The sequence below is a fragment of the Pinus tabuliformis genome, chromosome 5_2 (assembly GCF_031772625.1).
Source record: "Pinus tabuliformis cultivar Carrire ecotype Pingquan chromosome 5_2, CPIR1, whole genome shotgun sequence".
NCBI lineage: Eukaryota > Viridiplantae > Streptophyta > Pinopsida > Pinales > Pinaceae > Pinus > Pinus tabuliformis.
The window spans coordinates 963,692,058-963,706,310 of record NC_142306.1 but is presented as its reverse complement, the minus strand read 5'-3'; the positions used below and the strand labels follow the sequence as shown (position 1 = coordinate 963,706,310).

Below are 14,253 nucleotides of genomic sequence, written 5' to 3'. Positions count from 1 at the left end.
GCTTATCATCTTCAACCTTAAAGTAAAGGTTCGGATCCGCTTCACTCCTAGTGAATCCCAACTTCATCAGGTAGCTATCGATCCTCTCATACCAAGCTCGGGCTGCTTCCTTCAGCCCATAAAGGACTTTCTTCAACCTGCATACATGAGATTCTCGATTATGAATCTCAAACCTCTCGAGTTGTTCCACATAGACTTCTTCTTTAATCGAACCATGCAAGAACGCGATCTTGACATCCATCTGATGTAGGTTCCATCCTTGCGAAGCGGCAAGGGCTATGATCGAGCAGATGGTGGTGTATCGGGCAACAGGTGCAAATATCTCATCATAATCCACACCTTCCTTTTGAGAGAAGCCTCGAGCAACAAAGCGAGCCTTGCACTTTTTAGCACTCCCATCAGCTCCATGCTTGATTTTGTAAAGCCATTTCAAGGTGACAACTGTTTTTTCCTAGGGTCTAGGAACCACATCCCACATATCATTCTTCACGATGGACTTGTATTCTTCATTCATAGCATCCTTCCATACTTGATGTTGCACGGCTTCTTCGAACGATGAAGGCTCATTTTGAATGATGGTGCTCATAATAGTCAAGTATCCCTGATACCTGGTCGGCTTCTTACTTTCACGGAAAGTTCCTCTGGGTGCAATATGTCTCTCGGCATCTTCAAGAGTCCCCCTAAGCCATGAGGGCCTCGTCCTAGAAGAAGAAGGCTCTTGCGGAGGGGGATCAATAGGATCCATAGGTTCTTCCACATCGGGCATCGTCTCATATTCCTTCTCATCCGACTTCCTGGTGTCAGCTTCTTTATCTTTCCTTAGAATAGGAAGATTGTCAACCTTGATAAGAGTCATATCTTCATCAAAGGCGACATCATGACTTATCTCCACTTCCCTTTGACCGGCCACATAGATTCTATAGCCCTTAGAATTTTCACTATAGCCCACAAAGATTCCCTTCTTTCTAGATGCACCTAATTTGCTTCTTTTCTCTTTTAGCGCATGAAAATATACAGGACTTCCAAAAATCCTAAAATGAGAGACATCAAATTTCTTGCCAGTGAACGTTTCTTCAGGTTTCTTGGAATCCAATGCTTGATGAGGGCATCAGTTTTGAACATATACGGCGGTATTCGTAGCTTCGGCCCATAGAAACTTCGGAAGCATTTGATCATGGAGCATGGCACGGATGGCTTCCATAATTGTACGATTCTTCCTTTCCACCACACCATTTTGCTCGGGAGTGTATGGTGTTGTGGTCTCCCTCTTAATGCCAGCTTCTTTGCAAAAGTCATGAAACTCGTTGGATTCATCCTTAGTCCCATTATCAGTCCTTAAAACCTTGATCTTCTTCTCGGTTTGATTCTTGATCAAAGCTTTGAAGTGACGGAACCAGGAGAACACTTCATCCTTCTTTTTCAGGAAGTATATCCAAGTCTTGCGAGAATAATCATATGTGAAAGTGAGATAATATAGATATCCTCCCAAAGAGTTCACAGGCATCATACCAGATATGTCGAAGTGAACCAACTGCAAAATGTCGGAGGTCTTGCTATGGCTTGAGGGGAATGGTTCCCTTTTGAGCTTTCATTCGACACATCTCGGACATACACCTTCATGCTCTATTTTGAACTCGAGCATCCCTATCACCATCTGTCTCACATCGGGTAGAGCCTTATAATGAAGGTGGGCAAACCTTCAGTGCCATAGTTCAAACTGTAAAGATGTGTCGCAAGACATGACTCCCAACATACTGTTGATTTGGGGTAGCATCAGATGTGCTCTAGCCACGAAATTTGGTGGAGAGGTTGGGGCACATGAGATCTCTGATACCCAGAAAGGGTTTAGGCAGATTCTAAACAGATCAGGGGATATTAAAATAATTAATATTTTTAATGGAGTCCCTAAGTCTAAACTTAGGGAAATAAAATATTAATGTGTATTAATATGAATCTGTGTTAGAATGGTCCAAAAAACATGGATCAAGCCAGATCTAATCTTAGCCGTTGATTAGGGACTTAATCTCGGGCGTTGAGATGTCAACAGAAAAAATGTAAGAGGAGGCTTGAGGGTCACTTGGAGAAAAAAAAACCGAGGGAGACCAGTCAGTTCAATTTCTGGAGCGGGGTTTGCTGAGAAATTGAACCAGTGGTCTGGAAAGCAGTCAGGAGGCAGCAAGTACGGAACAGAGAGACGGGAGATCAGCGTAGAAGAGGTAGATGCAAAGCCAGAGGAAACCATGCAGAGGCAGCAGAGACTGCGCAGAGCCAGAAGGGCTTGCGTCATCCACGCAGAGGCTGCAGGAGTGACGCAGAAGCCCAGAGAGGCTGCGCAGAGCCTCAGTAGGTTGACACAGAGGATTTCAAGCTATAGCAGAGCTCAGTAGGGCCTACGCTAGGTTTAGGAAAGTGCTAGAAGTTTGTCTATATGTGGGTAAGCTAGTTTGGCACCTTGTTGTACAAGAAAATTGTTGAATAATAAAATCCTCCCTTGTTGCACCAGTTTTCCCACATTGGGTTTTTCCAGGAACATTAGTCCAAAATAAATGTGTCAATGTGTGCATATTTTTTGTTTCTTTATTACAATGTGATATCTGCAGCATTTATTTTAATGCTTGTTGAAGTAATTTCATGAATAACTTATGATGAAATAAGTAGGAAAAGTAAATCAGTGGTTGCAATGATAGAATTTTCACATGGTATTAGAGCAAGTAATCAGAGTCAGAAAGGGAAAATCAGTTATGGGTCGAGACCACGATGCAGAAGCATCCACCTCAGGGGATTCACGCAGATTTTCAGAGGATTGCACAAGAGAGAGAAATTTCGATTTCTCTATGTTGGCTTCCAGGTTGGAAGAAGAAGTGGCGTGCATGACTAGTGCTGCATCATCAGAAGTATGGTATATAGACAGTGGAGCCTCATGGCATATGACAGGAATCAAAGAGTGTTTCTCAGAATATCGAGAAGAGAAGATGAACTTTCAAATCACCATGAGGAACAAGGCAAAGTGTACTCCAGTAGGAAATGGTACCATAGTTTTTCAGACAAAATCGAGAGAGCGGTTTCGTGCCACAAATGTGCTGCATGTGCCAGGATTGGGGATGAACTTACTTTCCGTGTCACAACTACAAGGCAAGGGCTATGACATCTACTTCATCAAGGAAAAGGTATACGTCAAACACCCGAGCTGGAAAAAGAAAGTGCAAATCAGGATCAAAAGTAATCGGTAGTACAGATTACAACGAGAATTCCAATGGCACTAATAGGCAATCATGGGGACAAAGACTTGAACGAACTATGGCACAGAAGGATGGGTCACTTGCACCATGGAGCTCTGAGAATTCTCAGGAGCACTGTAACAGGAGTTCCGAATCTGAGTACAGAACGAGATGATGTATGCAGGGGATGCGCTCTAGGAAAGTATGCCAAGGCGGCATTTCCTAGGAGCAACCACAGGGCCAAGAGTGTACTAGGATTGATACACTCAAATATTTGCGAACTTATGTCCGTCAAAGCTCTCAGCAATGCCGAGTATTTCCTTACTTTCATTGATGACCACTCGAAGGAAACTTGGATCTATTTTTTGAAAACCAAGGATGAGGTTTTCTATCGATTCAAGGAGTTCAAGGCTATAGTGGAGAATCTGACAGGTAAGAAAATAAAAGTCTTGCGCTCAGATAATGGTGGAGAATATGTCGATAAGGACTTCACTGATTTTTGGCTAAGGAGGGCATCAGAAGAGAGTGGACAGCTCCCTTCAATCCAGAGCAGAATGGGGTGGCAGAAAGGAAAAACAGGACTATTGTAGAAGCAGCTAGAGCCATGTTGTATGATCAGGAAATGCCAAAATTCCTGTGGGCAGAAACATGCAACACAGCTGTCTACGTTCAGAACAAGACTCCTCATCGGGCATTGGGCAAGATTACTCCCGAGAAAGTCTTCACTAGGAAGACACCTGAAGTCACTCATTTCAGGATATTTGGGAGTTTGGCGTATTGTCGCATACTCGAAGAAAAGAGGAAGAAGCTGGATCAAACTGCAGAAAAGGGGTGTCTAGCAAGATATAGCGAGAACGCTAAGGCATACAGGATCTATCTTCCAGGGAGCAGGAAGGTAGTAGTACGACGAGATGTAAAGTTCACAGAGGACAGAGCTTTCAAAAGATCTTGCGAAATGCCTTCCAAGGAGCAATCGAAAGAGGATCCGGTGGTCATGCCTCTTCAGCCAACGGAAGTGAAGAATCCTTCCTCAGATCAAGAAGATTCTCAGGATGAGGAAGAGGAGCAAACAGAAGCACCTGTTGGCAAAGGAAGAACCAGCAGGGAACTGCATCAGATTCTACGTGATGCAAAGAACTTCATCGGAGAGCCAAGGAACAGTAAAAGGGAGCGAAAACAACCAAACAGGTATCAGGCGTTAGTAGCTCAAGATGGGGAGCCTGCCAGCTTCAAGGAGGCAGCTTAGCATTAGGTCTAGCTAGATGCGATGGTGGAGGAGTATAAATCCATAATGGTAAACGATGTCTGGGAGGTGGTGTCAAGGCCTCAAGACCGATCTGTGGTAGGTTCAAGATGGATCTACAAGATCAAATATGTTGCGGACAACAGTATTGAAAAATACAAAGCCAGGTTTGTGGCTAAGGGGTGTGCTCAAAAGGAAGGGATTGACTATGAGGAAACCTTCGCCCCGGTAGCCAGGTATACATCTATTAGGACCATGATATCTCTTGCAACCCAGATGGGATGGGAGATCCATCAGATGGATGTCAAGACGGCATTTCTGAACGGGGTAATAGAAAAAGAAGTATACATTGAACAACCAGAGGGCTTTAAACTCATGAGAAGAAGTCTCATGTATGCAGACTGAAAAAAGCCTTGTATGGGCTGAAGCAAGCACCAAGAGCGTGGTATGGTCGAATAGATGGCTACTTGCAGAAGATGGGGTTTGTCAAGAGTGACGCGGATCCGAATCTCTACTATCTGGTCGTAGAGAGCGAGCCACTTATCTTAGTATTATATGTGGATGACCTCTTTCTGACAGGATCATCTAGACTCATTGAAGACTGCAAGAAGAATCTAGCCACAGAGTTCGATATGAAGGATCTGGGACGAATGCACTATTTTCTAGGGTTGGAAGTTTGGCAACAGAAAGGAGAAATCTTCCTTGGGCAAAGAAGGTATGCTACAGAAATTCTGAAAAGGTTCGGGATGGGAGACTATAGACCTATGGCTATGCCAATGATCACCAACTGGAAGAAGATTGATGCATCAGAAGACAAGGATGTCGATCCCACCCTATACCGACAGCTCATAGGGTCCCTGATGTATCTAGTCAATACCAGGCCAGATATTTGCTACGCTGTCAACACCCTCAGTCAATTCATGGTAGAACCAAAGAGGGTTCACTGGGCACCAGCCAAGCACGTTCTAAGGTATTTACAGGGAACAGTTAATTATGTGCTCTTGTACAACACGGGGAAGGATATCAGGTTGAGTGGATTTACTGATGCAGATTGGGCAGGAAGTTTAGTGGATCAAAAAAGGACCTTTGGGTACTGTTTCAACATTGGATCAAGAATAAACTCCTGGTGCAATAGGAAACAGAAGTCCGTGGCTCTAAGCTTGTCTGAGGCAAAATATATGGCAGCAAGCACAGCTTCGTGTAAGGCCATATGGCTTAGGAAACTGCTGGTAAACCTATTCAAAAGAAATATGGAGGCAACCAGGATCATGTGTGATAATCAGAGTTACATCAAACTCTCTGAGAATCCAGTATTTCATGATAGGTCAGAGCATATTGATATCCGGTGTCACTTTGTCAGAGATTGTGTCCAACGTGGAGCTATACAGTTGAGCTACACTCCTACAGGGTAAGAAGTGGCAGATATCCTCACCAAGGCCCTTGGAAAGTCAAAATTTGACTACTCCAAGAAAAGATGGGGATGGTAAAGAACCCCTTTCAAAAGTAGTGTGTTAGTAGCACGAATGAAGAGGGAGTTGCAGTGCAGATGCAGTGTTGGGAGAAAGGACCAACAGCGACACAGATGCAAAGGGAGTTGCAGTGCAAATGCAGTGTTGGGAGAAAGGACCAACAGCAACACAAATGCAGAGGAAGGTGCAGTGCGGATGCAATGCTGGGAGAAAGGACCAGCAGCAGTACAGATGCAAAGCGAGTTGTAGTACAAATGTCGCAGTGGCAGTAGCAGAACCATGGGCAGCAGTACAGGATGTAGCAATGCAGAGGATGTTGGGCAGGGAGGCCTAGCATCAGCACAGGTATCGATGTCGGATGATCAGAGTAATACTCAATGAGGAGTATTGCTAGAGCACAGTCCTTGCTAAGAGAGAGTGTTGATTTGGGGTAGCATTGAATGTGCTCTAGCCACGAAATTTGGTGGAGAGATTGGGGCACATAAGATCTCCAATACCCAGAAAGGGTTTGGGCAGATTCTAAACAGATTGGGAGATATTAAAATAATTAATATTTTTAATGGAGTCCCTAAGTCTAAACTTAGGGAAATAAAATATTAATGTGTATTAATATAAATCTGTGTTAGAATGGCCCAAAAGACATGGATCAAGCCAGATCTAATCTTAGTCGTTGATTAGGGGCTTAATCTCAATCGTTGAGATGTCAACAAAAAAAGTATAAAAGGAGGCTTGAGGGACACTTGGAGAAAAAAACTAAGGGAGACCAGTCAGTTCAATTTCTGGAGCGGGGTTTGCTGAGAAATTGAACCAGTGGTCTGGAGAGCAGTCAGGAGGCAGCAAGTACGGAACAGAGAGACGGGAGATCAGTGCAAAAGAGGCAGACGTAGAGCCAGAGGAAGCCACGCAGAGGCAGTAGAGACTGTGCAGAGTTAGAAGGGCCTGCGTCATCTACACAGAGGCTGCACAGAGCATCAGTAGGCTGACGCAGAGGGTTTCAAGCTGTAGCAGAGCTCAATTTGGCTACGTTGGGTTTAGGAAAGTGCTGGAAGTTTGTCTATCTGTGGGTAAGCCAGTTTCGCACCCTGTTGTACAAGAAAATTGTTGAATAATAAAATCCTCCCTTGCTGCACTAGTTTTCCCACATTGGGTTTTTCCGAGGACATTAGTCCAAAATAACTGTGTCAATGTGTGGATATTTTTTGTTTTTGTATTACGATGTGATATCTGCAACAGTATATATTTTAATGTTTGTTGAAGTAATTTCATGAATAACTTATGATGAAATAAGTAGCAAAAGTAAATCAGTTGCTGCAGTGATAGAATTTTCACACAAACTTCCTCCAACTTGATATAAAGAGTCAACCCGAAGCCCAAGAGTAAAAGCATCTTTAAAATTCATTTTCCATACACGTACCTTGCCATCAATGAAGGCCACCTTGTAGCCTTTATCTTCCATTGCCGAAATGAACACCAGATTTTTCTTGAGATCAGGTACATATAAGACTTCTTGCAAATGAATTGTGTTACCCTGATTTAATTGAAGAGTAACATTCCCTACACCCTTTACGAGATAGGTGGAATTGTCTCCAAGAATAATCTCCAAGTTTGTCTCCTTCTCTATCAGATTAGAGAGAGCTTCCTTGTAGCCAATGAAGTGCCTTGAGGCACCACTATCAATAAGCCAATTGCCCAACGAGTCCGGAGAAGAGGTAGTGGAGAGGGTCGATATCAGATAATATTCATCTTGCTTATTGTTAACAAAATTTGATTCATACCTGGAGTTCCTTGCTTTCTTGGAGGGTTGACCACTTCCTTGATTTCCCGCATTCCTCTTTCCTTTGCCATTGAACCTACCATTCTTTTGATTGTGGTTGGAGTTGCCCCTCGGGTGATTTTGATCATCATCATGTGACGTGTCCTTTCTATTTGGAAACTCCCTCGCATAGTGGCCAAATTTATTGCAAGCGAAGCATCTTCCCTTCCTTCCACCCTTTGATCCAGGCTTTCCTTTGAAATGACCTTTAGACCCATATAAATTTTCTCCTTTTGGCATGAGAGGAGAAAGTAGTGGGGTTGCCTTTGCTTGAGGCATTTCTTGCTCCACCATCCTTGTCTCTTCTTGAATGCATCTTGCCATCAATTCTTCAAATCTTGGAATTCAATCATTGTTGAGAATAGTGGTTCTAAATACATACCATTCGAATGGGAGCCCTCCAAGGGTAGTGATAGTTAGTTCCCTATCAGAAATGACTTCCCAATTCATAGGAGATCATTCTTGATCTCAGTGATCCTTAAGAAGTAGGATTGAATATCCTCGTCCTTGCCCTTCTTAATATCCTTCAACTTATTTTTGAGGAACAAAACTCGATTTGCATCACTAACTTTAAACAAGCTTACCAGTCTATCGTAGATCTCCTTGGAGGTGTTCAATTTGGAAATGTAGGCCACCAGACGCTTGTCAATAGAGTCTCGGATGATCTTCTTCACTTTGACTTCACCCTTAATGTACTTGTTCCTTGTAGCAGCGGTGCATTTGATGGAGGCTCCGTAATTCTACCACTCACGTAGTCCAACACTTCCTGCTCTTCCAATGTCAGATCAAGAGACATCTTCCATCCATGATAGTCAGATTTCTCACAGAGCTTGTCTTCAGCCGGGAAGTGTGATAAGGAACCCATGAAGCCCTTTTTATTTTTCCTCTTCTTATATGTCAAGTTGAAGATAAGCTGGGGGTGTAAAACACTATTTTACTTGCTGGCCAACCTTGACAAATTGTCAAAAAATACAAATAAATTCATATTTCCATGAATACATGTCAGAATCGGATGAATGTTAGATCAATCCTACACCTCTCGATGAGAGGAATCCAAGAAAAATATCAGTTTCCATAAATGAGGTGACCCACATGGAGTTTGGCCCTAGTTGCCAATTTTAACACATTTGCATTTCTGCTGGAAAATACCTCTAATTTGCTTCAGGTTTTCATATGCAGTTTTGCTCAAAAAATCTTTTAGAAGCCTTTAAAAATGGTACAGGCTTGCTAGGCCTGCCTGAGGAATTTCTTTAGCCAGGCTCGCCAATGGCAGCCAAGCAATGATCTTGTTAAACTCCTTTCAGGCCTGACGACATTTCAGAGTTTCTCTTTTTTTTACCATGACAATGTTGTTACATACACAGTTTTGCTGGAATATTCTTTTATACGGAATGGCTTTCAACCCTTTCTGACATTACAGTGGAATCCCTATAGCTGTAGGATGGATTAGTACTGAGATTTTATACACAGGCTATGCTATTGGCTGTCAACATTTTTGACATTAAAGCTCGTATAGACTAGATAGACAATAAAGGCCTAATTTTTTTCTGTAAATATGAAAGAATGTTTTTCAGAAAACAATGTGAAGGTGGATAGGAAGGGATGCTTCCAATACCAAAGGGATTGTAAGTTTACTTTTCTGAAAATGCTGAAAAATGCATCTGCAGAATATACACATTTTATATCTAATAAAAGGTTTACCACTTTTTTCCAAGGAAGAATTAATAAAAATTAAACAATATGTGAATACAAAAATATAACCTCCAGCTATAAATAAACGAAAATGAAAAATACAAAGAAATAGCCCTGGTACCATAGATATGTTGTGATTCATTTTCAATTAAGGAATGTTATCTACCACTACTTGTTTTAACTATTTCAAAATTACCAAAGCTTCTGCTAGAAAAAAGTAACCAAGTAGTTAAGCAATATACAGACATGAACATATAACTACATTTCGCTTGTGTATCTAACTAGAGCAATGGTGGATGGTTCCACAACACAAAACAACCTTCAAAGATTAGAAACTCAATAAAATGAGAACTTATAGCCCATGGCATGGTCATAAATTCTAACTAGAATAAAAATAACCATGAATTTAATGAAAAATTTCACATAAAAGAATAATGATGACAGCAAAGTAGGACATTTCAAAACTTGAATTGACAAAAGCTTGTCAGAGTGTGATCGAAAAAAAAATTGCTCCACTCATAAAACAGTTGGTTGAGATATCAATACCTGTGTCAAATTGCCCACTTGGATATTGAACTTGTGAACAGTGTCTAAAACATCCTTTTTTGGTATCGTCCGCCCTAAAGATTCACAATTAGCATGGAACACATTAGACGTATGAAGGAGTTAAGCTTTAACGTTCAAATGTATTGAAACAATACTATATACGACAATAGCACATAGGGATTCTCCCCTTCCGATTACTCAGAATTACAAAATGATCTAATAATAAATGAAAATTGAATATCATCACTTTCATGTCGCATAATGAGACAAAATCCTGATCTTTTAAGTTCTAGCTTGGCTACGAGTGGAAAATGTTACATTTTGATGTTTATTACCCAAAGATCAACTCCATTGGGCAGTGTTAATGGTGAAAGGAAGCATTCAAAAGTTTCGTCTAAGGTCCTGGATTTTGTTAAGTTCATGTTCCCTGATCTTTCGAATAAGTTGACTTAAGGCCGACATTTGCACCGAGTTGACTCTCTATTTCGGAATCGCCAAGTTTTGGCCCAGTCCAAGTCATGTTACTTTGCTTCTCTCCTTATCGCAAACAGAACTTCCTAAACTGACAACTTGATGACAATTCCAAAATAGACTAATTCATCGACAAGATCATGCCAACTCCAGGAAAAATGCCCATAAATCAAACTAACATAAGCTTCTCGCCCATACCGTTAATCTGCCATTCGGACCTATTCTGTCTGTCAATTTTCCGTGTAATAGTAATCGTCTCTCCTACAGAATTTCCGCGCAAGGAGATCTTTATCCATCCCGACTCTTCTCCTCGTTTCACATAATCGCCAATATTCGATGCTCTGCCCAGTAACTGCGGCAAAAACCAGCATTTGTATTCAGAAAGAAATCGTATTCATTTTCCAGTGTTCACGTGGATTCTTAACAGAAATACCATAGCAAATGATATATACACACAAAACGAAGGAAATGTCAACCTGGGGTTCTCCGGCGAGACCTATAGCAATTGCACATACTAGAGAGCTTTTCCCCGTTCCGTTCGGACCAATTACAAGGTTGAGCCGTGACCCTGGCCTGGATTTTATGTGGCCGTAGGTCATGAAGTTATGCATCTCAATTTCGACTATGTTCCCCGGCAAATAATCATCTTCGCCCCTGGACCAATAAAACAACACAGTGCGGCAATTGGCAAATGTAAAAATAATTGCGCTCTAGTTCTTTCATATAATAGATATTTCAGTTTTAAAACGCATTAAAACCTTCAATGCATGCCCTGAAAGTTGCAGAGTGGATATTTCCAGAGGAAAAAAGACGGTGATTGTGGAGAATATAGAATGCATACCTCTTGAATGATTTTCTGGCCCGTTTGGAAGGCGGCTGATTGTCCGTTCCCATTATTACATGCCCCACTGTTCGAGTAGCTTCTGCTTTTCCGCTATGCATGCAGGGCAGCGCGTACTCTGATTTTCGCGCCTTCGCAATATAGAAAGGAAGAAACCTGCTCCCGTCTACCTTCGGAGGTAAGCCATTCTCCTACACAGAAGCTCAGTACTACTAAATGAAAGCAAATTTTTCGACATAACGGGAGCAGGGTGTTGGTGGAGGGTGTTTTGAGTTACTTCAGTGATTTAGGCTGTCGTTTTGAGCTATTTCAAGATTTTCGGCGTTCAGTGCCGCGTGTAAAATATTTTTGCAGGGGCCTTCGTTGCATGCTTTTTGATCGACTTACTGCAAATTCGACGAGGGCACTAAACTAAACTCGAGGAGCCCATGGGTCCGAGCATCCTTTCATTTTATTCTGCGCAACGAAAGAGCGTTTTGAATGGAGTCGTTAAATCAACAAAACCCCGCTTTACTTTATTCTAATAAAATATTGTTATTTTTTAATAGTTGAATTTTGATTGTTTTGTCAATTTTTTTATTGTACTTCTATTAGCATTTAAATATATTTTATTCAATTAGTCTTTTTAATGATAGGTGGAATGTTTGTTGGAAATTTTTGATATTCCTAAACTTTTATATAATTGAGTGTAAAAGAAACTATTGAGTACCAAAAAAAATGAATTTTTCCACATTGAAAAGAAGAGTAAATTTGTTTAAAAGTTCATTTTTTTATTTAATTTTATTATATTGTTGTTCAGTGATATAATGTAATGGTATTGTTTTGACTTTTAATTAGATATAATTTAGTGTAAAAGAAACTATTAAGTATTAAAAAAAATGAATTTTCCTACATTGAAAAGAAGAGTAAATTTGTTTAAGAGTTCATTTTTTTATTTAACTTTTATAATTTAGTGTAAAAGAAACTATTAAGTATAAAAAAAAATGAATTTTCCCACATTGAAAAGAAGAGTAAATTTGTTTAAGAGTTCATTTTTTTATTTAACTTTTATTATATTGTTGAACGGTAATATAATATAATGTAATGGGTATTGTAATGATGTAATGGATATTGTTTTGACTTTTAATTAGTTAAGTTAAACATATTAAATTTGTTCTGAGTTAACAAAGTTTAATTATATAAATGATTTTTTAATTGTTTATACATTTTTTTATTAGTATTTATCTGAGTTATTATTAGCTGAGAGTTTGAACATCTTATTGCACAATACATAATAAACAGTTATATTGCAATCATTACTCTTTATTATTCCTGCCACAGTAGGATATAACGCATTCGCAAATGCGTTGACTGTGAATTTTTTTTAATTTGACCAAAAAAATAAAATGAAATGTGTAATGTTAACTTTATATCTAGAAATAATTTATTTTATTGAATTATTTTAAATGTATTTTTTAGACGGTGATCGATTATTGGTTATGTTAGGTGGCCGTGAAGGAGCCCTTGGCTCGAAGGCAGAGGTCAAATTCGGCTACCATTTGATTTTTTGACAAGAAATCTACAAGGAACAAGGAGTTTTGTGTGGGAGACCTAGTATTGAAGTGGGATAAGGCCCGTGAAGAGAAAGGTAAACACACCAAATTTCAATCCATGTGGATTGGAACCTTTTTCATTCATGATAAGCTTGGCCACCATATTGATCATCTCCAATCCTTAGATGGTAAAATTGACTCCCTTCTCGTTAATAGCCAAAATCTCAAGCGTTATTTAAAAAAAAAAAACTAGGGCTGCATTTCTACCTATGTACATATTTCTTTCATGTTCTGTTTTCCTTTTTGTTTTGTCACGTATTTTATTTTCGTCTTTACTTTGTTTCGGTCCGTGTATGTAAATAAGACCTTGTGTGAAGGTGTCTTTTTTACGTTATGAGAAATGTGGCAAAAATTTTAAATGGCTTTGTGACATTCACCAATGCTTGGTTAACTTTTGGTCCCTCTTCTTTGCCTAGGTCTAACATTTTCAAGGTCAATAATGTTTGAATGGAAAATATGATTCATTTAAACTGAAAGCTCTAACCATAGCCATGATGCTTGTATCTATTTTAGGGTATTAATTCCTTGACTCGGTATTATAATTGAATGGTGTTTTGGCCTACAGATCTAATCGAGTAGAGAATGGAAATGAGAAAACTAAATTGAGCACATCAATTTTAGAGGTATATAAGAGTCTTTGCAAAAAGGAACACCCTCTCTTTCTCTAAATAAGTCGAGATCCCTCTTCCACCTTGTCGATATAAACACCGATAAAATGCCAATGAGCATATTGAAAATAAAATAAAACAAGGGGTGAAAGAAGAGAAAGACTTCTTTTGCAAAGAGGTGAAGCAAGAAACTTCACCGAGGTACTGAATAGGATAGTTGGCAATGAAGCAATTCTTGTGTTTCTTGAAAGTGACTCTGTCAGGGTACTGAACAAGCATGTTGGTAGTGGAGCAAGACCAAATATGTAACTAAAACTTTGATCATTCTAAACTTGTAAATATACACCATCCTTCTCCCCAATTGAAACAATTATGATATGATTAGCCTTGTAATTGTGTTTGAGCAGAGAAAGGGAATGAGAGAGACTACAATATAACTAGGATAAATGGGGAAGTTGAGGTAACCCACATGGTAAATCAATACTTCATAAAAGACTAGACTCTGGGTATAAAGCGAGATCTAAACAAAGAAGTCAATGTTCTTCTAGTGAATCTCCAAGTGTTGTCGCTGCTACAACACCCTCCAAATTTTGGCCTGCATCCAAATTTTGGAGCCTCCCTTTGATCATGTGAACTATAGTTTCTAGTTGTTAGAGTGATTCTACACTTGTTTTCTAAGTTTTCAAGTCCCTTTCTATAGGAAACCCAAGTGTCATTCTTTGTGAAAGGCAGTTTTTGCACATCTTTAAGAGGTGGCTCC

At 40.0% G+C, this 14,253-nt stretch overlaps 1 protein-coding gene across 1 annotated transcript; it reads right to left on the bottom strand.

The window, feature by feature from the left end:
• Positions 1-9,374: 9,374 nt before the first annotated feature.
• On the bottom strand, positions 9,375-11,761 carry LOC149162500 (structural maintenance of chromosomes protein 5-like). The gene is made up of 5 exons (XM_089435193.1): positions 11,294-11,761; positions 10,929-11,106; positions 10,651-10,804; positions 9,982-10,055; positions 9,375-9,404 (listed from the first exon to the last, which is right to left on the bottom strand). The coding sequence occupies exons 1-5, from the start codon at positions 11,392-11,394 to the stop codon at positions 9,375-9,377; spliced, it is 537 nt and encodes a 178-aa protein (XP_089291319.1). The 5' UTR covers positions 11,395-11,761.
• Positions 11,762-14,253: the final 2,492 nt, after the last annotated feature.